Here is a 23,799-nt window from a genome sequence, read left to right as displayed (position 1 = left end):
TATTATTATTTCTTTCCTACAAAAGAAATGAAATGCAATGTATTTATCAATGGAAACTGATCGACCAAATAAACTACTTCATCATCATCATCATCATCATCATCATCATCATCATCATCACTTACTTAATAATTAGAATGATAAATAAGAGGATAATCCAATAGCTTTTTTTTTCTTGGTGTCTCACACAGGTTTCCTGAGCACTGGTGACCAAGCAGCTAAAGGAAATTACGGTTTGCTGGACCTGATTCAGGCTCTGCGTTGGACCAGTGAGAACATAGCAGCCTTTGGTGGTGACCCACTGCGCATCACTGTGTTTGGCTCCGGTGCTGGAGCTTCCTGTGTGAACCTCCTCACACTGTCTCACTACTCTGAGGGAAACCGCTGGAGCAACTCCACCAAAGGTAAACCTCACAGCCTAGATCAGGGGCCGGCAATCTGCGGCTCTAGAGCCGAATGCGGCTCTTTAGTGCCGCCCTAGTGGCTCCTGGAGCTTTTTCAAAAATGTTTGACCTTTTGTTTTTCTTTTTTCCTTTTTTTCTCTTTTTTCTTCCTTTTTCCTTTCCTTTTTAATCTCGACATTTTGACTTTTTTCTCGAAATTTTGACTTTTTTCTCGACATTACGACTTTTTCCTCAACATTTTAATATTTTTCACAAAATTTTGACTATTTCCTCGACATTTCGACTTTTTTCTCAACATTTCGACTTTTTTCTCAACATTGACTTTTTTCTCGAAATTTTGACTTTTTTCTCGACTTTTCAACTTTTTTCTCAACATTTCGACTTTTTTATCAAAGTGCATAATGAAAAAAAAAATCTTCCCCCAGTTATAACTAATATAGAAACATGCAGTATGTGTTGCCTTCATTCTAAGGCTTATACAAGACTTTTCGTTTTTTGCGGCTCCAGACATATTTGTTTTTTTGTGTTTTTGGTCCAATATGGCTCTAAGACATTTTGGGTTGCCGACCCCTGACCTAGAAAGTCCAGAAAAATGAGTGCATGCTATAAGTTTAGATGCTTTTGGTAAGTATATCCAAGCTTCTGGCCGGGACTGTATTTAATTCTGTAGTGTATACACTTCTCAACAGATTAGGTTTTGCAGATTCAGTTTTTGTTATTTATTTATTTGTAGTCTTTGCTATACACTTTGGGCCTGATTTACTAAAGGTTTGCGTGCGTAAAAACGTGTGCAAACTTGACATCACCCGCAAACCAATGTGCAAGCTGATCTACTAACAGCGTGCAAAGAGGACTGCGCCTCTCAAATGAGCAAAATAGCACACGCTGTTCATTTAGTACTTTTGCCCTGATGAATAATCAATATGGGGCGTACCCGCCAGAAATCGCTAAATACTGGGAGGGGAAAATGCAAATATGTCCATTTACCACACGCAATGAGATTTACCAAGCCTGAAAGTAATTGTGGGGATTGTGATTGCGTCTGTATTTAATACGTTCGAAAAGAAGGTGCTAATCTGCCCAGCATTACGCACCGATGGCTATTATATTATTATTATATTATTATTGTTACTGTTATGCTGTGATTGTGGGAAAGTATGACTATTGTGGAATCCACGAGCGCATTTAAACATGAATCATTAACACAAAACTGGACGCTAAACAGAACGTGACACAGAATGAGAATATCATTTTTGTCATTGTGTGTACGTTGTCATTTGTAGTAAATTAAACATGAGCATTTAGTCCTTTTTGACATTTACTCGTGAATAAGAGATCTGTGGGTAATATATGTCGACAAGGGGGTGCTTTTCACGGCAGGGGTGCTGAATACGGCACAACACTTTTGGTAATGTTTAAATTTATTTGCTGTAGTTCATGAATGTGTTTATCTGCCTCTTCCACTAATATCTCTAACTCCAACACGTCAAATTTCATTTTGCGCTTGCGATCCTGCTTTCCATCCAGACTCTCCATGGCACCGTAAGACACGCAACACCTCATTTAAATACTGCGGTTTGCACCTGTTATCAATTGCGCATGCAATCTTAGTTGATCACCCGCAAAACACACAACAACAGCTAACTTTTTCAGTGCACACGCAATTTAGTACTCTTTATTTAGGAGCTTAGTAAATCGGGCCCTTTATGTAGGTTAGTATGATGTAGAATTTGATATTATATACTTGGCCTGGGTCTTCCCCGGGGTCTCCTCCCGGAGGGACATGCCTGGAACACCTCCCTAGGGTGGAGGGACATGCCTGGAACTCCTCCCTAGGGAGGAGGGACATGCCTGGAACTCATCCCTAGGGAGGAGGGACATGCCTGGAACTCATCCCTAGGGAGGAGGGACATGCCTGGAACTCATCCCTAGGGAGGAGGGACATGCCTGGAACTCCTCCCTAGGGATGCGTCCAGGAGGATCCGGGGGGGGCGTCAGCAGCACACAGCAGGCAGGTGGAGCTATCCGACTTAATAAGGTGATTATAGGATCATAGGAGGGGCCTGATGGATCCCCTGGGGCCCGATGGACGCCCTGGAGCCCCGTGGATCCCCTGGGGCCCCGTGGATCCCCTGGGGCCCCGTGGATCCCCTGGGGCCCGATGGATCCCCTGGGGCCCGATGGATGCCCTGGGGCCCGGTGGATGCCCTGGGGTTGCTGGGATGAACAGTGCAAACCAAGCCCAAAAACAGAAAAACTTGAACTTAACTCAAAAAGGAAAAATCTAAACTTCTTTGGAGAGAATAGTAACTCAGTTTTACTAATGATACAAAATTTGATCAAAATTGGATTAATGTAACGTTATGGAAGGATTTCAATCTTCTGAAGAGAGAACGAGTCAAACTCAAAGACTCAAAGATTCAAAGGAAAATTACTAAGGAAAAGAAAAGACGACTAAAAGAGCCAAACGAATATTAAAAATCTCCACTCTCTCTCTACTCTAAACTGTTAAGAGTAACCAGGGGCCTCATCTATAAAGCTTACGTGTGCACAAAACAGGGCTTGAAAGATGCGCAAGCCACCTTCTACGCAAAGGTTGGGATTTAAAAAGAAAAAACTAACCGAAAAATTTGTGTATCCCTACGGCAACCCTGACCCTCCCGTAGGAACATTTTGAAGATCTGGGGAACTGGCGACGCAGGCGGTGAGGTGGTGAAATGAAGCCAGATTCATGTCATACTCTTAGCGTCAGTCAGGACTCTGGTGCTGCTGGTGCTGGTACTGGTGGTTCTGGTTCTGGTTCTGGTTCTGGTTCTGGTTCTGGTTCTGGTTCTGGTTCTGGTGCTGGTGCTGCAGCCGCGGTGCAGGACACGCCGGGAACATCCTCTTCACCCACCGCTTCCAAGCATAGAGTGACTGAGGACAGAACAAATGAGTGCTGGGCCACTCTACGGAGCCCCTAAAGGGACTCAGATTTTTATTTTATATATAATGAGTTTTACGCGCGTGTGAAACCTTTACGCGCAGGTGTAAGCCTAAATTATGGTTCCACCAATGCAGGGCCTACGCCGTAGGGTACGCGGCGACGCGCACCTATGCCGTAGACTCTGCGTTGGTGTGACGCGGAACCATAAATCAGCCTTAAAGGTTTCACCCGCGCACGTAAAACTCATTATATATATAAAAAAATCAGTGTCCCTTTAGGGGCTCCGTTCCTCTTGGCCTCCACCTTCAGATCGCACCACTTCTTTTTTTTTCTGCACCATCTGTCCGTGGCACTCGCAGCGTTTAGCGCAGCAACGACCTGCTGCCACTCACTCGCTTTATTTTATACTATTTATATACTATTTATACTTTTACTGTGACCACCAAATAATGTGGTTTTCCTGTCCTCCACCTCATCCACAACATCTCCATCTCAGTCTCCGTGAAATTTAGTGGCACGGTGGCTCGACACGTTCATTCATCCTGACGCACAGCAGAAACAGACTGCAGGAAGCCGCTGCACATGCTCAGCACGCTCATTCATATGCAAATACAGTCATGGAGTAGTTTGCATTGCCCATTAATGGTAAGAAGTGGGCGTGTAGAGGGCGGGATATGAGGTGAATTCACCTGTGCAACCTTCCAGCTGGACTGTGATTTATAAAGAGAACATTGCGTGCAGATGTGCGTGCACACGGTTTTATAAATCAGGATTTTTTTTGCGCCCGCCATTTTCGGCTTTTGAGTGCAAATACACTTTTAGTATGAATCCTACACACTCTTTTATAAATGAGGCCCCAGGTCTGTCCTCGGGTCAAAGTCCATAGGAGGTCAAGGAGTCTCTTCAACCAATCACCTGTTGAGTTGGTGGCGTTAACACCTCTCATGGTCTACTCCTCTGCTCATTTCTTTAGGATAAAATAACATAAAAGAAAGGAAAATAGCTTTAGAGATTTCAGCTTATCAACATGATAGATTGAGTTCTATATTTTGACCCTTTATACAATATTATTACAGTTTTCATGCATAATGTAGCTCAATGAATACACATAAATTACCTATTTGCATTGGTCTTATGACTTAATGAAAGACCTGATATAATTTACAAAGCAGGGAAAGAACAACACCAGAATAGTTCAACCATGGTGATGGACATGGAGATAAAACTGTAGTTTAACCAAAGGAAAATCACATTGAAGGTTGCTTAACTAAAGTTAATTCACACATTCCAGTCTTAAGGTTTCTCTCACAGAGATGGGTTGCTTGAGACGGTGTCAGGTCTGGTTCTTCTCCCAGTGTTAATTCTTATGATTATAGAGTCCTTTGTTCCTTGTTGTGCCAGGCTCTGATGGGCCTCCCCTGAATTCTTCGACAGGCGCTTCGTCCCCACGTGTAACTTATTCAGGGAGAAATTGATGTGGATTCTACTCGTTCTGCTTCAAAGGACTCTCCCAAATTCTTCTTTGGTTTGTTACTGGATAAGATGTGTAACTCGAGGGCCGTTCCTTCCCAGGCGTGAACTACCTGTACTGAAAAAGGTCATGTGTATTTCACTCTCCTTGGTTTTGGGAGAGTGTGTCTGTTACGTGAGCTGTCGTAAACCAGGCCTGGATCAATACACCAACATACATCACTCTAAGAACTTGATGTGCCAAGATCAGTTCATGTATATGTGTGTGTGTGTCTTTTGTACATATATGTACAGTATGTATGCTCAAAACATTAAGATAACTCTTCAGAAGGTCCTTTTTATATTTTTGTAATAGTGTCAGATGTTGCATATATACATATACATACATATAGATATAAATATAAATATATATAGATATATAGAGTGTTTGGAACTATTCAAACACTCTCCGTGCAGCAATAGGACATGTGAAATATTCAGGAAACATTTGAATATATTTCCATTACCATATGTTTCTTGTCCCCAGGTCTGTTCCAGAGGGCCATTGCCCAGAGTGGCACAGCACTGTCCAGTTGGGCTGTCAGTTTTCAGCCGGCCAAGTACACCCGGATGTTGGCCCGTAAGGTGGGCTGCAACCTGGAGGACACGGTGGAGCTGGTGGCATGTCTGCAGAAAAAACATTACAAAGAGCTGGTGGATCAAGACATCCAGCCAGCCCGCTACCACATCGCATTTGGCCCAGTTATCGATGGAGACGTTATACCAGACGATCCTCAGATACTGATGGAACAAGGTAGCAGTTCAACGTTGATTAACCCTTGTGCTGTGTTTGGGTCAAGGGAGGAGGAAGGGAGAAAAGAAGGAAGGAAGGGAGAAAAGAAGGAAGGAAGGGAGAAAAGATGGAAGGAAGGAAAGAAGGAAGTAAGGAAGAAAGGAGAAAAGAAGGAAGGAAGTAGGAAAGGGAGTAAAGAAGGGAAAAAAGATGGAAGGAAGGAAAGAAGGAAGTAAGGAAGAAAGGACAAAAGAAGGAAAGAAGGAAGGAAGTAGGAAAGGGAGTAAGGAAGGGAGAAACAATGGAAGGAAGGGAGAAAGGAAGGAAAGAAGGGAGAAAAGATGGAAGGGAGGTAGAAAGGAAGGAAAGAAGGAAAGAAGTAGGAAATGGAGTAAGGAAGGGAGAAAAGATGGAAGGGAGGAAGAAAGGAAGGAAAGAAAGAAGGGAGAAAAGGAAAGAAGGGAGGGAATAAGGAAGGAATGGAGAAAATAAGGAAAGAAGGAAGAAAAAGCAAAGAAGGTAATAAAGGAACGAATGATGAAAGGGAGATAGGAAGAAAAAGGAGTAAAGGAGGGTAAAAAAGGAGGAAAAGAGGAAAGGAAGAAGGAAGGAGAGAGCAGGGGGAAAGAAGGAAGGAAGGGAGTAAAGAGGAAGGGAGAAGGAAGGAGCAGGAGGAAAGAAGAACAGAAGAATTGGGTCATTTTGACCCAAAGACAGCACAAGGGTTAAGAGATAGCAGCTGCTAAAAAAACCTACAGTTTATAACTTGTAAATGAACAACTATTGCCACGTTCTTTTACCAGGTGAATTCCTCAACTATGACATCATGCTGGGAGTTAACCAGGGAGAAGGCCTGAAGTTTGTGGAGCTCATCGTCGACAATGACAACGGCGTCCAGGCCAACGACTTTGACTACGCCGTGTCTAGTTTTGTGGACGACCTGTATGGCTACCCGGAGGGTAAAGACATCCTCAGAGAGACCATCAAGTTCATGTACACCGACTGGGCCGACAGGCACAACCCAGAAACGCGCCGGAAGACACTACTGGCCCTTTTCACGGATCACCAGTGGGTGGCACCGGCCGTAGCAACAGCCGATCTACACTCCAGTTTCGGGTCACCAACCTACTTCTACGCCTTTTACCATCACTGCCAGACAGAGCAAGTGGGTCCATACCAATGCAACTGATTTGAGAAAATGTGTATCAATGTGTCTCAGAACATTTTGGTGTGATACAAGTTGTAATATACTTCTTACCTTTCACCTTCTTTGAAGCCTTTAGTGCTTGCTGGCGTGGACAAAATGAAAGACAACCACACTTGTATTTCTTCATGGCATTTACAGTCAGCACCAGGCCTCAAATTCTTCACTGAATACAAACAGACATTTAAAAAGATGTGCTCTCAGAAAAGTGAAAGTACCACATTATTTCATCTTAACTACTTGGTACTTTTTAACTTGCTGATTCTTTTCGTCGGACAAGAATATTTAGGTTTTGGAACACCTGACATGTTTGGGCGATTACCTCCACCTCCATCAGAGTGTGGTGACTGATGAAGGCGGAAGTAATCGCCCAAACATATCAGGTTCAAATGTAAAGCCACGGACAAAGTGAACTCTATTAAATCATTACTTGGTACTTGCTCTTAATTATAAAAGACGAGAGCAAAAGTATTTACAGTGTATATTATGCTCCTTGTGTATTTAGTTGAAATAATAATAACAGTGCCAGGTTGTTGTGTATATATATATAGAATACTAATACATAGGTTTTATATAGCGCTTTTCTAGGTACCCAAAGAAGCTTGAATATATGTGTGTGTGTGTTTGTATATGTGTGTGTATATATATATATATATATATATATATATATATATATATATATATATATATATATATATATATATATATATATATATATATATATATATATATATATATATATATACGTATATATATATATATATATATATATATATATATATATATATATATATACGTATATATATATATATATATATATATATATATATATATATATATATATATATATATATATATATATATATATATATACATATATATATTTTATATATATTTATATATTCCTTTTTTCCATGTATTTGTCATTAGGTACCACCGTGGGCAGATGCAGCGCATGGAGATGAGATCCCGTACGTGTTTGGGCTGCCAATGATCGGACCAACAGAACTGTTTCCATGTAACTTCTCCAAGAATGATGTGATGCTCAGTGCCGTGGTCATGACCTACTGGACAAATTTTGCCAAGACAGGGTATGATGATATGCCTATTGTGCCCAATAACTTTGTAATTTAATGTAAGATTAATGTAAGATTTGCTGTTTCCAGGCTGTCTCTCAAACATGGGTAGATATGATCCCCAGCCCCCGTCTTTTAATAAAAACAAAAGAACATAATCACTTAAATAAAATAAAGTAATACATTAGTTAAGTTAATTAATTAACGGATGAACTCTCTACAGTGTGAGGTATATAATATTTATCTACAGCAGATAAACTACAGAAGTTCAGATCGGACTGAAGCATTTCTCTGCTAGTCACGGTTCGGTAATCCAGTGCCTTCGTGACAGAAATTAAAGTTTTAGACAAATGTTGACTCAGAAAACTGGGATTTAAATTTTTTGCAAGTATCGGTTCAGTGGCACAATGTTTCACAAGTCAAGAGCATGTCACTGTGTTGAAGGAGTGCAAACAAGAATAGAAGGTACATTACAAAATTGCCATTGATCTGACAAGTAAAAAAGCTGAATATTTTACTAAATAGTCAGGTATTTGTGAATTAGCAACAAGAGTTAACTAAATGCTGTTGTTCAAGCTCACAAATTTCGGGCTTTTAAGTTTTGAAAGACACTATGAAGCAGCTAGCAAAGTGTTTCCATCTTTTAATTAAATTGACCTTTGTGTGGCCTTTTGTCTGTTTTAATTATGTCAATATCACCCTACGGAAACAAATGTCACACCTTCCTCTTTAGCTTGTTGCTGTGAGAGATAAGTATTTTAATTATGTTGTTAATGAACACTAGGTTTTCACTTGTATTGATATCCTTTTTTTGAAATATTAAAGGGTTATATTATGTCAGGCAAGGAAATATACTTATTTTTTATTAATCGAGTCTATGTTTGAGAGGTGTCCAGCAGGAGCGTGTGGGATTTGTTTTGTCAGGCCAGTGGAGAGATGTAAAACTGATGAAGAGCAGTTTATACTAGAACATTTCAGGAAATTTTGATATGGGCATGCCCTACTGCCCATTCGTCCCCTCTTGCTGCTTTGGTTTGGGGCTGTAGTGGTTGTGTAGTGGTTGTGTAGCGGTTGTGTAGTGGTTGTGTAGCGGTTGTGTAGCGGTTGTGTAGTGGTTGTGTAGTGGTTGTGTAGTGGTTGTGTAGCGGTTGTGTAGTGGTTGTGTAGTGATTGTGTAGTGGTTGTGTAGTGGTTGTGTAGTGATTGTGTAGTGGTTGTGTAGCGGTTGTGTAGTGGTTGTGTAGTGGTTGTGTAGCGGTTGTGTAGTGGTTGTGTAGCGGTTGTGTAGTGATTGTGTAGTGATTGTGTAGTGGTTGTGTAGTGGTTGTGTAGTGATTGTGTAGTGGTTGTGTAGTGGTTGTGTAGCGGTTGTGTAGTGATTGTGTAGTGGTTGTGTAGCGGTTGTGTAGTAAAGTAAGGAAAGTAAAATATTGCAAAAAACCGTAATAATTAGCATGTTAAGGTTGTATGGTCCTTTAGTGACAATCGGGCCGAGTGTTTGTAAATTTGAACGATGTCTCTACGATAAAGTTCGGCCGAGCAATAAGCATCCAAATTTTCGCCTTTTTTTTGCTTTTTGGCATCTAGCGTTGCCACGGTAACACTTTTGACTGAGAAAAGTAAGTCCCATCGAGGCACGATGGAGATCACACATCGACCAATCAGAAGAAGGGGCGGGGCTAATTTGCACCAATTATGTTCAAGGACTCAAAACCGAGTCTGGTAACACCACCCACCACTCTTTATGTCAAACCATTCAAAGGTTATGGCAGAAAGTAGGAACTATCAAATATGGACCAATCAAATGAAGGAGGGCGCGCTTTTTGGCGTCTATCGTCGCCACCGTCGTTGCAGGATGGAGACGCACATTTTGATGTATAACACACCTGGGTGCACGTTACGGTTCGGGCCATATTAACGGCCGAAGAAATGGCATAAATTGCGCCAAAATTACACAATTAATTCAAAATGGCTGACTTCCTGTTGGGTTTTGGCCATGGCGCCAAGAGACTTTTCTTTAAGTTGTGCCATGATACAGGTGTGTACCGATTTTCGTGCATGTACGTCAAACCGTATTGTGGGGCTTGAGGCACAAAGTTTTCTAGGGGGCGCTGTTGAGCCGTTAGGCCACGCCCATTAATGCAAACCATTAAATATCACATTTTTCACCAGGCCTGGCTTGTGTGCAAAATTTGGTGACTTTTGGGGCACGTTTAGGGGGAAAAAAGGTCCTCATTTCGTCGGAAAAATAAAAACGAGAAAAAAAACGAGAAAAAATCCTACAGATACAATAGGGCCTTCGCACCGTCAGTGCTCGGGCTCTAATAATAATAACAATCATCATCATCATCATAATAATCATAATAACTTTTTACATTTAGTTTTGAATGTCCTGGGGCCTCATGGTCTCATGGTTTAGGGGGGCAAAAAGGCCCTCATTTCGTCGGAAGAAAACCTGAAATCAGTGAGCATTTATTTATCATTAAAAATAAAATCATTTTATTTTCTGTTAACAAAATAAATATTTGACAGAAGCATCATGGAAACATTTGAAAGCGAGAAATCTTGAAATGAAAGGAACTTGCATGGTTGCTTTTGAGGTTCAGTAGCAAGAAAAGCTGCAAATTATAGCATACAGTAGTCCTTCACAAGTCTTTGCTCATGGATAATTTCAACAAGTCTGTGTGCATGTCTTCTGTACTCACAGCAGCTCTTTATGAACATATAATTACCATTAAACGACCATAAACAAGTTGATGATGTAATTGCATTTCTGTTTCCTCAATTTCCTCAAAATCAAAACCAATGACTTAAAGAGGATCGAAATAAGCTTCTAGGTTTCATGGACTCTACAGTGTAATTGGTATTCTTTGGAGATACCCTCTACAAATATTCACATACATTATTAATTAATAGTTACAGGCTGCTGAGGGACATTCTCGATGGGGATAAATTAAAATTCTTTCGGCCCTCTCTGGCTCATGTTGCCTTCCAGCATATAGCCATGAATATAATTGTTTTCTGACATATAAAATGAAGGACATTGGCGCTTTCGGTGCCCAGCCGAGTAACCCTGAAGAAAAAACAAAAAGGCACTAATGAACTTCATATATAACCCCAAATTGACGTGGAGTGCTGGTTACATGGGAGATTTATACCACCCATTTGAATGGTTAAGTGTGTTCCTGATTGGGTTTGGCCTTCTCTGTATGCCTCTCTCAGACAATGGGCCGCTCAGCAGATCTGAATGTGCTGAATGTTCTGCACAGATTTGGTGCAAGTGAGTCTACTTAGCACAGGATCCCATGCTGATATCATCTGTGAGCTCGTCTGTGTCTTCTGGCTTTTGAGAGGGGGTTTCATCACCAGCCATTTTTGTGAGCACTTTATAACTATGTCTGCAGTCCAACAATTGAAAGCAAGACATGAAACATCATGTAAGATAGATGTTTATACGTTTTATTTATATCAAACACTAAAACATGATGCAGTGATTCACATAGAATTGTGATTTTTTTTCTCTCTAAAGAACAACTATCTGCTGGTCTTGCCTCTCTATGAATTTGTAAACTATGTTTTCATTTAGGGACCCGAACCAGCCTGTCCCCCAGGACACCAAGTTCATCCACACAAAGCCCAATCGGTTCGAGGAAGTGGCATGGACACGCTACAACCAGAAAGACCAGCTTTATCTGCACATCGGCCTTAAGCCGCGGGTCAAAGAGCACTATCGGGCCAACAAGGTACGTCACGTTGCTTAGCTGGTTCACCCGTAACCAGGAAACACTTCCAGCTTCAGACATGACACGACGAGCTGGCAGTTAGTGGAGCTCCCAGGAATATCTGGAGTGTCATTGAGTCTCAGGGTGAAAACGGATGGACTTCATTTTCAACTACTTTGAACATCTTTAACCATTGTGCTGTCTTCGGGTCAAGGAAGGAGGAAGAGAAGAAGGGAGGAAAGAAGGAAAGAAGAGAGAAAATAGGAAGGGAAGAAGGAAGGAGAAAGCAGGAGGAAAGAAAGAAGGAAGGAAGGAAGGAAGGAAGGAAGGAAGGAAGGAAGGAAGGAAGGAAGGAAGGAAGGAAGGAAGGAAGGAAGGAAGGAAGGAAGAAAGGAAGGAAGGAAGGAAGGAAGGAAGGAAGGAAGGAAGGAAGGAAGGAAGGAAGGAAGGAAGGAAGGAAAGAGGAAGGGAAGAAGGAAGGAAGGAAGGAAGGAAGGAAGGAAGGAAGGAAGGAAGGAAGGAAGGAAGGAAGGAAGGAAGGAAGGAAGGAAGGAAGGAAGGAAAGATGAAGGGAAGAAGGAAGGAGAGAGCAGGAGGAAAGAAGGAAGGGAAAAAAGAAGGAAGGAAGGAAGGAAGGAAGGAAGGAAGGAAGGAAGGAAGGAAGGAAGGAAGGAAGGAAGGAAGGAAGGAAGGAAGGAAGGAAGGAAGGAGAGAGCAGGAGGAAAGAAGGAAGGGAAAAAAGAAGGAAGGAAGGAAGGAAGGAAGGAAGGAAGGAAGGAAGGAAGGAAGGAAGGAAGGAAGGAAGGAAGGAAAGAAAAAAGAGGGAGAAAAGAGGAAGGGAGAAGGAAGGAGAGAGCAGGAGGAAAGAAGGAACAGGAGAATGAGGTCATTTTGACCCAAAGACAGTAAAGGGTTAACTCGACTTTGTCAGAAAGAAAGATTCCTCTGGTTGTCTGTTCAGTGAATACTTTGAGCAACAATTGTAATTGACGTTAACTATGCTATTTTCTAAAGCATAGTTAAGCATAATAAAAGCACAAATGCTCAAAAAGCTGATTTACTGCTTTGTTCATTTCATTGATCTTCACAATCTTCTGGCTTCCAAGCGTACTGTTTCTTTTTTACATTGGTAGGCAGTTTTAAATTGCATCAAGCTTAGATTTGAATGCTTTCCTATTGTCACATGATTTAATGACGATTGTAAAATGCTCTTTTCTAGGGAGTGTCTGTTCACAGTATACGTTCATTTTCTGTCCACTCAGGTGAACTTGTGGCTGGAGTTGGTTCCTCATCTACACAGCCTGAATGAAGTCACGCAGCTCATCCCTACCACCACTAAAGTTGGTACCAGATTATTTACCATACCCTGCAAATGTTTAAAGTACCCCTAGACATATTGTTGTATCATTGTTTTTATGATAATCCAGATTTACATAGAAACAGAGAAGACAATGATAATAAAATAGGACCGACATTGTTTCATTTTTGGGATTAGCAAAAGGAAAACCCAGAATGATCAATCTCTGGATTATAAATAATCAAAATAAAACCACACATTAACTAGTACAAACGTACTGTACAGTACAAGCATGCATCAGTATTAAGTGTAACATGGCCCAGAACCAAACATACTTAACTCTTACTTAAAAAACTGGAATAATGTTGATGATATTAATATATATTCTAATACAATAAGGTTTAAGAGAGCCGGGTTCCTGAATTTTCTGTTTTTAACTTTAAGAATTACAAAATTCTACAAAACTTGTTTTAAAAACAAGATGAGGGATGCCTAAAACTTTTGCAAAATGCTACATATCCTATATTTATGCTATCAAGGTCACTGAAATGTTTTGGTTTATCCATTCATTCATTCATTCATTTTTATACTTGTTTAATCCCATTGTTTTGGTTTAATAAGAGAAATGTATCCATCCATCCATTCTCTACCGCTTATCCATTGCTGGGTCGCGGTGGCAGCAGCCTCAACAGAGATACCCAGACTTCCTTCACCCCAGACACTTCCTCCAGCTCTTCCTCCATCTCTTCCTCCATCTCTTCCTCCATCTCTTCCTCCAGCTCTTCCTCCAGCTCTTCCTCCAGCTCTTCCTCCATCTCTTCCTCCATCTCTTCCTCCAGCTCTTCCTCCAGCTCTTCCTCCATCTCTTCCTCCAGCTCTTCCTCCAGCTCTTCCAGGGGGAGTCTGAGACTTTCCCAGGCCAGCCGAGAGACATAGTCTCTCCAGCGTGTCCTGGGTCTTCCCCGGGGTCTCCTCCCTGAGGGACATGCCTGGAACACCTCCCTAGGGAGGAGGGACATGCCTGGTAAACCTCCCTAGGGAGGAGGGACATGCCTGGAACACCTCCCTAGGGAGGAGGGACATCCCTGGAACATCTCCCTAGGGAGGAGGGACATGCCTGGAACACCTCCCTAGGGAGGAGGGACATGCCTGGAACACCTCCCTAGGGAGGAGGGACATGCCTGGAACACCTCCCTAGGGAGGAAGGACATGCCTGGAACACCTCCCTAGGGAGGAAGGACATACCTGGAACTCCTCCCTAGGGAGGAGGGACATACCTGGAACACCTCCCTAGGGAGGCGTCCAGGAGGATCCGGTACAGATGTCCAAGCCACCTCAGCTGACTCCTCTCAACGTGAAGGAGCAGCGGCTCGACTCCGAGCTCCTCCCGGATGACCGAACTCCTCACCCTATCTCTAAGGGAGCGTCCAGCCACCCTGCAGAGGAAACTCATCTCTAAGGGAGCGTCCAGCCACCCTGCGGAGGAAACTCATCTCTAAGGGAGCGTCCAGCCACCCTGCGGAGGAAACTCATCTCGGCCGCTTGTATCCGCGATCTTAGCCTTTCAGTCACTACCCAAAATTCATGACCATAGGTGAGGGTAGGTGCGTAGATTGACCGGTAAATCGAGAGCTTCGCCTTTCGACTCAGCTCCTTCTTCACCACGACGGTCCGGTACATCGACCGCATTACTGCGGACGCTGCACCGATCCGTCTGTCAATCTCACGCTCCATTGTTCCCTCACTCGTGAACAAGATCCCGAGATACTTGAACTCCTCCACCTGAGGCAGGACTTCTCCACCCACCCGGAGAAGGCATGCCACCCTTTTCCGGTCGAGAACCATGGACTCGGTCTTGGAGGTGCTGATTCTCATCCCTGCCGCGTCGCACTCGGCCGCAAACCGCCCCAGCACATGCTGGAGGTCCCGGTCTGATGAAGCCAACAGGACAACATCATCTGCAAAAAGCAGAGATGAAATCCTGAGGTTCCCAAACCGGATCCCCTCCGGCCCCTGGCTGCGCCTAGAAATCCTGTCCATAAAAATTATGAACAGGACCGGTGACAAAGGGCAGCCCTGCCGGAGTCCAACATGCACCGGGAACAAGTCTGACCTACTGCCAGCGATGCGAACCAAACTCCTGCTCCGATCATACAGAGACCGGACAGCCCTTAATAGAGGGCCCCGGACTCCATAAACGCTGGAGTGTGGCAGCCATCTTGGATCAGTGAGGCACAGTTGCACAGCGCAGAGAGCGACCCCCACAGAGACCCCCGACAGAGCGCAGGCATGTTTGGATTGAGATTACACATTCACAAAATCATGTATCATCAAATTATCAAAGTATTTTATAGCCAGATTCCCTTCAAAAAGAGTAAAAAAACACATTTGGTACATTTTGGCACAGTATCGGTATCCAAGTGCCCAAATACAGAGTCTGCCTGGTAGGCTACTATCCACACTAAAACCTTTATAAAATCTATGTGCTTTAAGCTATTCTCATGTACCTTGGTACAGTTGTAGTCAAGGTGCGGAATCTAATTTTCATTTTTCTTCTTTTGTTTATCACTATTTGCTCAGGCATGTGAACATTCATAATGTTTCTGACACTGGAAATGTATGCTGTGAGGTGTTAGCTATCCACTGAGACCAAGATTATGCATATTGCCCTTATAATTGTGGAGATATTGTTGATTTAATTTAGATAGGCCTGTTCAGGCGAAATTCACCTCCAAAATCCCCAGGGGTGAACAGGTTAAATACAAACTTCAAAAGCCTCTCATTTATCAAAATGGACATGACATGAACTTCAGTATTGAATTGTCCATAATATATCAGCATGCTGGTCTTAATATTATAGGTCTAATTTAATAAAAAATCATATTAACAAAAAGAGATAAATTACTTTACATTGTTGATTTACATGTTCAATATTGTTTGATGGTAATGTAATATTTTTTACAAAAACTATATTCTCTGCAATCTCAAAAACGTCACCAACGGAAACTTATCGTTTTTACCGCGAGATGACAAATTCTTACCGTGGGGAATTTTTTTGAAAGTAAATCGTGAACGGTAAAATATCATCCATCCGTACTAAACACTTGAGCATTTGGCTTCAATATTCTACTAACAGCTGGTCTTCTGTTTCAGATACCTCCACCAGAAGCTACCAACCGCACACCCAAAACCAAAGTTCTGGTGACCAAGCACCCCAACCCCACTCCGTTCCCCACCGACACCCAGGACAGCCACAACCAACCTCACCTGGTGGAGCAACGCGACTACTCCACGGAACTGTCGGTGACGATCGCCGTGGGAGCGTCCCTGCTCTTCCTCAACATCCTGGCCTTCGCAGCTCTTTACTACAAAAAGGACAAGCGGCGGCACGATGTCCACAGGCGCTGCAGCCCCCAGCGGAGCGCTGCCAACGACCTGGCCCACACGCAGGAGGAGGAAATCATGTCTCTGCAGATGAAGCAGCACTCGGACCTGGACCGGGACTGCAGGGGCGTAGGCGACGCTTTGCATCCGCATGACATGGTGATGAGGACTGCCTGCCCGCCGGACTACACACTGGCCATGAGGCGCTCGCCGGATGACATCCCACTCATGACACCCAACACCATAACCATGATCCCCAGCAGCATGGGGGGTCTCACCTCACTCCACTCATTCAACACCTTCCCCAGCAGCGGGCAGAACAATACCTTGCCTCATCCACACCCACACTCACACTCAACTACGCGGGTATAGCCCCATGGACGTACCCGTGCAGGCCAGACTCTGATGACTGAGGTAAAAGCTAACAGCGCCGCAGCAGCAGAGACGTGAGGCCAACTCAACGACAAACTAGACATGTCGGGAGTTGTAACGCCAGCCTGGAGTTGCCACCCAACCCATAACGTTACACTGGGATTGTAATCCACGCTGTTTATACCTAATGGGAACATAATAAAAGCTTTCAGATGGTTTGGACCAGAAGCTCAATAAAATAATTATGTTTTTTTGTACAAAAATAATAATAATACATGGAGAACAAATACACAGAGTTGGAAAAAACCACCTCTCCCAAGCTAAACAAGGAGGAGGATTTTTTTAAATCTTTATTATTATTATTTTGGTTCTGATATTGCAAAACAAGGTACAGTGAAATATTTTTTCTCCCTAGTGACAGTTATGGCCATTGGGATCTTTTGACAAATGACGGCCTGACAGTGTTATCTGCAAGCAGAGCAAAGGATCAGACGAGCCTCGGAGGGGAAAAAAGAGAACTATGGAAACAAAAGGAAACGTATTGTTTTTCTCTGGAATCATACTGCAGAAATATTGTTTATGGGACACAAAGTGGATGCAGTGCAAACCAATCTAGGCTTGTCTAAACATTGTAAATGGAGGCTATTTAAGATAAAGCAAAAACACCGATTGAAAAGAACGAACGAGGGACTGAAACATCAAGAGAAAGTTACCCTGTATGCACAACAGAAACATTTTAAGGAAAAAAAAATACTTGCAAATACTTTTCAACCATTTATTTTTGGGGATCAAGAACAATTTTATTGTATAGAACATATTTACATATCTAGATCAGTACATTAAGCACCAAGGCTGTTTAAGCCCTCTTCTCTTGGAAGAGGTGTCCATACTGCAAACCGGCCAGTAGGACAGAACCAGCGGGAAGTGAGGATTCCACCCACGGGCTTTCTGGCAGTTCCAGCATCAACACAGAGAGCCATGGGTACAACGGATAATTGGATATTTTAGCACGAAGCGCATGACAATTTACCTGCTTGATGGCTGCTCTGCTGATTATGTCATTCTTAATAATAATTTTCACTTTGTCCCTGGCATTGGATAAATCTAAGACATATATCCTGATTGGAATACAGGAAATCACACGCCCTTCCAGGACCAAGGGGAGTGAGGTCCTGGTTGTGAATCTTGTGGGGTGGAGTTGGGAACAGAAAGGGGTAAATATTTCTTGCATAATATGTTATAGCTTGAGTGGGGCTGGGTACATAAGGACTAGTTTTGTACTCTATGTGTTGGTACTACTTTTTGATAGTGGTTAAAACAAATGACACAGTATCAATGGGGCACATTGTACATTCAGTTGAGGTCAAAGTTATTTGCTGTTCTACTCATTGGAGCACTATATCTTATCAAAGTACTTACCTGCACTGTTTATTCCATTGCCCTCTTTTCTCTTTCTTTTTTCTTTTCTTTTTGACTGGGAGGTACAGTAGGTGCTGCTGAGTAAGTTGTTGTGGCCCTGGTGGCAAAATAAATTGGAGGGGAAAATGGGAAATGGAAAAGTGAATCTCTCGTCAATGTAGAATTCTTACTGGCTCATCCAATGAAACCCATACGTTAGAGATATGAAAACACGAATACCTGCATTCATTCAAGCTAAAAGCCGAGCACAGACAGGTCAGATGGGAGGAAACACAACTCAGTGGAAATCCACAGCAGATGGGTGCCAGGGAGCATTGAGTTTGGCTAGGCACATGAAAATGCATTTTTAAAATTGTTTTAATTGATAGCCACGTTGAATCAAGTCAGGTATTTAGTTTCATAGTTATTTACAGTGACATGCCAGAGAGTGCGGTGAGAGGAAAGCCCATACATACAGTGGAGGGGTTCTATTATCTATAGCCTTAAATGGCAGTGGAACAAATTTCCCAAAATAATATGGTTAAAAGTTAAAGCCTTTCAACCTATCAAGCGAATTTAGAGGGGGATTCAGGTTTTTTCTTTACAAAATGGAGTGATATCTGTCTTTACAATTTATTCTGATTTAAATCAAAGCTATCCTTCACTTTACTGTTTTTTTTGAAGGTCAGATATATGCTGTGTCACCAAATAGTAAAACAGAGCAAGCGTCCTCCAGAGAGTCCACCAGAGAGTCCTCCAGAGAGTCCACCAGAGCCTGCGACAATTTCTTTGAACGTTAATTCAAAAGTATCTGACATGACATGTACGCCAGCAAACCAGTTTGAATCATACTTTCTCTTCTTGGTTTCTGGACAAAATGCATTGCATAGACATAAACGTCAAGGCATGGAGATTCATTCACGCAAAAAAATCTCCTTGTCTTCTCTATCAACTCCTGTAAACAAAGCACTCCGGAGCAGCTCCGGATCTCTCGTGTGGTCTGGGAAGTTCTGCTTCTCAGAACTGTGTCATAATGGAACAGCAGAATGAGATGTAGGGCATTGTGGAGCGAGCAGGGAATATGCTGTTGAGTATTATAAAGTGTACACATACCCAAAGGAAGTATTGCAGGCAGTAAAGATGCTGTTTCTCATGAGCGGATGTCGTTTTCAGGCTTTTGTTCAGTAAAAGGTTTGGAGTTTGGAGTCTAAGAGCTTCAGTTTGTGTAGTGTGAGTCAGTAGAAGTGTGCTGACACTTAGCTCTGTAACATCAGCAACCCACAAACTCATGCGTCGTCTTTCTTGTTAGTGTCATCAGTTGAATAATTGAGCTTGTTGAAATGTTTGTAAAAGATGTTTATTTGCTGAAAGCTGACTGCGTGAAGTAGGTCATTTCTCTCTCTCCATATAGTGAGTGACTAAGATTCAATCCCATCCTAGGTTTGAACACATGACCGACAGTGAAGTGTACGGTGGCCGAGACCCGCTATTGCTGAAAATAAAAGTAACGCTGCAAACAGAAACAAACGCCGCTGCAAATAAAATAAACGCTTAGCAAATAAAATAAACGCTGCAAACAAAAAGAAACCCTGCTGCAAATAAAATAAAAAAACGACGCAAATAAAAAAGCCACAACAGAAGTGAATTACCGGGGACCATTTTTTCCAGATACACCGGTGTTGCACATTAAAAATGACACGTAGCGACGTTGAACACTAACCTTTTCACTTATTTTCTCGTTCGTTGTTCTTCTTATTCCTCGCTCTTCTTATTTCTTCCGTCTTCTTCTTCTCCTCTCACGTAAAAAAACACCGGTGCATCAGCAAAAATAGTCCCCGGTAATTCACTTCCGTTGTGGCTTTTTTATTTGCGTCGTTTCTTTTATTTGCAGCAGCGTTTGTTTTTATTTGCCGGGTTTATTTTATTTGCAAAGCGTTTCTTTTATTTGCAGCAGCGTTTGTTTTTATTTGCTGCGTTTCTTTTATTTGCAAAGCGTTTCTTTTATTTGCAGCTGCGTTTCCTTTTATTTGCAGCGTTTCTTTAATTTTCAGCCATGGCGGGTCTCGGCCACCGTAGAAGTGACCCTTTCAAACCCAGAACAGGGTCAGAAGAGTCTTTTTTCATATGGAACTAGTTTTACTGTGACATCTGTGTTTCATGAACGCAATGTGCACATTATACACAAAGTCTGGTCTTTACAAGAATTAAATGACGTAATTTTCCCAGATATGTTGCCAATGTCTTGCATTGCGTAACATTCAGATTAAAGAATAACTTGTTAAACTTGACTTTGAATCATGACTTTAATCCATGGTTTGTTTGTGCAAAATCTTGACCTGAAAGTGTCTGTTAATAACGTCACAAATTTGACTTATATATCCCAGTTTTTCTGCTAATAGGGCATGTGTTTGAAGGATCTTCACATGTTGGCCACCAGTCCTGCAGCAGTTTAGTAGAGCTGTTGTTAACTGTCTGACAAAGTTTGAAGGGGCCGGATAATGACGATGCTTTGAAATATCGTCAGCCTTTCTGCACCAGGGCTGTGAAAATGCTCAAATATGCAATAGAAATTGAAGTTTGTGATATCAACAAAAGCTATTGTTTAAATATTTTGTAATGCCCAGATTTATTAATGGACATCCTTTCATTTTATTCCCTCTACATTGGCCACGGTTACATGATGTTTTTTAATTCGGAATTAATTATTGTGAATTAAATCATCCCGAATTAAACTATTTTCCTTCGAGTTTACTTGAAAATAGTCATTCTGAATTGAGGTTTCCATGGAAAACACGTTTGATGGTCTTTCTCTTTCCTCTCCAGGTCTGGGGGTTGGGAAGGTTCTGATTGGATAGGGGGGGGACCGGAAGTTAAACTACCGGAAGAAAAACTAACTTAGCAGCTACAACTTTGAAAAGCTCACAATTGTTATGTTTCCTGTTTCCATCTGTTCTTTTAATTATTTCTATGTATTAAATAAATGGTCTCTGCTCTTGACCAGCGTTTACTGCTGCTGCATCTTGAAACTTTGTTAGGAAAACCAGCCCAGCGTGGAATATAAGCGTCATGGAGACAGACGGGAGAGGGAACGAGCAGAAAGAAAGACCGGAATTAATTTAAAGAGGAATGAGTGTAAACATGATCACGGAATTATTCTATTCAGATTTAAAATCAGAATAAACCAGACACTTACTTCAGAATTAAGTTTAATTCAGAATGGCCCTTTTCATTCGGAATTAGGTGTTTACTTGGTAATTTCTACTCATTTTAAATCAAATTTAATTTTAATTCTGAATTAAAAAGGAATTCAACTTCCCATGTAAACGCACTCATTAAAAAAACGTGAAAAATGCAAGCATTTGCTTACAATGTTAAAAAAGATTTTTTTAGTGTAACATTTCTTCCTTTTCAAGGTCAGTTTATTCTGGTTTACATATTCATTCTGATAAAGTTCAATTCAATTCAATTTTATTTATATAGCGTCAAATACAACAAAAGTTGTTGGGTCGCTTTCCAGAGACCCAGAACATAAACCCCCGAGCAATTATTACATAAACAATGGCAGGTAAAAACTCCCCTAGTGGGAGAAAAACCTTAAGCCAAAAAGTGGCAAGAAAAACTCCCCTTTAGGAGGGAAGAAACCTGGACCAGGACCTGGATCATAAGGGGGGTAGAAACCTGGACCAGGACCTGGGGGTGGGGACCGCAGGCAGGTGGAAGCAGCAGCGGGATGACCGGGGGTGGGGACCGCAGGCAGGTGGAAGCAGCAGCGGGATGACCAGGGGTGGGGACCGCAGGCAGGTGGAAGCAGCAGCGGGATGACCGGGGGTGGGGACCGCAGGCAGGTGGAAGCAGCAGCGGGATGACCGGGGGTGGGGACCGCAGGTCAGCACGCAGCTCCCGAAGCTCCGGCCCAATCAGCAAGTCCCAGGTTAGGTTCAGGGTCGGGGAAAGGTTGAGAAGGGGCAGGGCCAGGGAGAGGAGTCTTGATGGACAATTCTCTCCCCCGCCTGCCCGGGCCGTTACCCTGCCCCTCTCACTCCTACGCTGCAGGTTCCGGTGTTGTGCATTCACAGATGCTCTTCGCCACCGGCAGAGGATGCTGCAACATGTACAAAAGAGAAAAAAGAAAAGAAAAGGGGGGCCAGCACAAGAAACTACAGGAGCGATGGACAAAAATGATAGCTATGAGATACTTATAATAAATAAAAATGGAAATGGAGAAGAGAGGAAGGGAAGAGGAGAGGAGAAGAAGGGTGAGAGGCACTGCCCAGTGGATCATGCCGGTCCCCCCTGCAGCATAGGCCTATAGCAGCATATCTACCACCAAGCTATATTTGAAACTATTAGAGTCTTGTTCTATAGCTGCAACTATGACTACTGACTCTAACACACTAAAGTAAAGGTTTTTTAGAGAGGGGGAGTCGGTAAGTCGGCTGCATGAACCCACACTCACCTCTCTCTCGTTGGTGTTGAGGAGCCGCTGCCTCTCTTAGCGGGGATTCTTATCTCTGTCATCCGTCATGTGGATCTGACAGTTCAGGCTGGTTAACAGAACCACCCCGTTCACACCCATGCTGTTGTTTGTCAACTGCCTTCTGCCTGCAAACATCTTTAGGTCAGTGAAGCCCCGGCAGGTAACAGCGTTAGCCAGTGAGTAGAAATGAGTCATTTAGCAATGCAGACTGCAGTCCAATGTGATTGGGAAGTTTGAGTCACTGCAGGGGTAGAGGTGATCTTCAAAACACGGACATGGGCTTCTTCAAAACAGGACTAGCGTAGATGACACACCTGTTGTGCTGGGATATGGATGCTGGCTGGAGATGCTGCTCGGAGAGCTGGAATGCGAGACTCCCTGTAATCCTTTCTCTAAAATGTATCTGTGTGGAAGCTTCTGTTATGAGAATACATCCTGTCCCTTTTGGCTCTCTTAGTACTGTGCAGTCATTCAGAATAATGGGTGCAGACTACTGTTATCCCATAAAACACTGCCCTCCACAAGCTGGATGCTTGGATAAAATCTTACCTGTCACATGGTGAGCTGCGTTTCCATTCAATAAACAAAGTCTATATTTTTGCTTTGGTTTGGTGCTCTGCGTGAAATGAACAGCAAGAGTTTAAGCTAAAATTTGAATGAAATAAAAACAAGGAAATCCATAGCTAATATGAGGAATCACATCTCACATCCATTTGGTATTTGTAACATGTATTAAATATTGCCAAACCTCTACCGCTGGACACCAGGTTTGTAACATCTCTATTAAGAGTTTTTATGATCTTATGGCAAAAGTCAGGTCAGGTCAAGTCAAGTAGGTGTTTATTGTAATTTCAAGCACATGCACAGTGCCCTGTACAACAAAACAACATTCCTGCAGGACCTTAGTGGCGCAGTGCAGAACAACACGACACACAGTTAAGTACATGTTAGGAAGTGAAAGTAACCCTTGAAAGTGTATGAAAGGTTAAAATTACGTTCTGACTGACAATGAAGGTTGAGAGTATAGAGGGTTTGCATTGACGTCACTTTCCCACTGGACCAGCCCCCTTACTGGCACTGAGTGGTAAAAACAGCTGCAACTAGTGGAGAAGACGGGATAACAGCCGATTATGGGCTTAAATTAAAGGCAGTTGGACTTGACAGTGACCCGTACAGTTACCCCAAGAACCAGTGGTCCATGGACATTAATATTTGGTACAGTTACCAAGAACCAGTGGTCCATGGACATTAATATTTGGTACAGTTACCAAGAACCAGTGGTCCATGGACATTAATA

General features: G+C 42.6%; 1 protein-coding gene across 2 annotated transcripts in view; it reads left to right on the top strand.

Moving 5' to 3' along the window:
• nlgn1 (neuroligin 1) overlaps window positions 1-18,633 on the top strand; it is a 560,456-nt gene extending 541,823 nt beyond the window's left edge. For both annotated transcript variants that reach the window (XM_061737367.1, XM_061737366.1), the window contains 7 exons: window positions 192-404; window positions 5,327-5,593; window positions 6,376-6,737; window positions 7,707-7,867; window positions 11,439-11,595; window positions 12,837-12,914; window positions 16,025-18,633. In XM_061737367.1, coding sequence (XP_061593351.1) covers window positions 192-404; window positions 5,327-5,593; window positions 6,376-6,737; window positions 7,707-7,867; window positions 11,439-11,595; window positions 12,837-12,914; window positions 16,025-16,627 — 1,841 coding nt within the window. In that variant the 3' untranslated portion in view covers window positions 16,628-18,633. The remainder of the gene's footprint in view (window positions 1-191; window positions 405-5,326; window positions 5,594-6,375; window positions 6,738-7,706; window positions 7,868-11,438; window positions 11,596-12,836; window positions 12,915-16,024) is intronic.
• The last annotated feature ends 5,166 nt before the right edge of the window (window positions 18,634-23,799 follow it).

This window comes from Cololabis saira, chromosome 13, assembly GCF_033807715.1.
Source record: "Cololabis saira isolate AMF1-May2022 chromosome 13, fColSai1.1, whole genome shotgun sequence".
Taxonomy (NCBI): Eukaryota; Metazoa; Chordata; class Actinopteri; order Beloniformes; family Belonidae; genus Cololabis; species Cololabis saira.
This window is presented reverse-complemented; position numbering and strand designations above follow the sequence as displayed.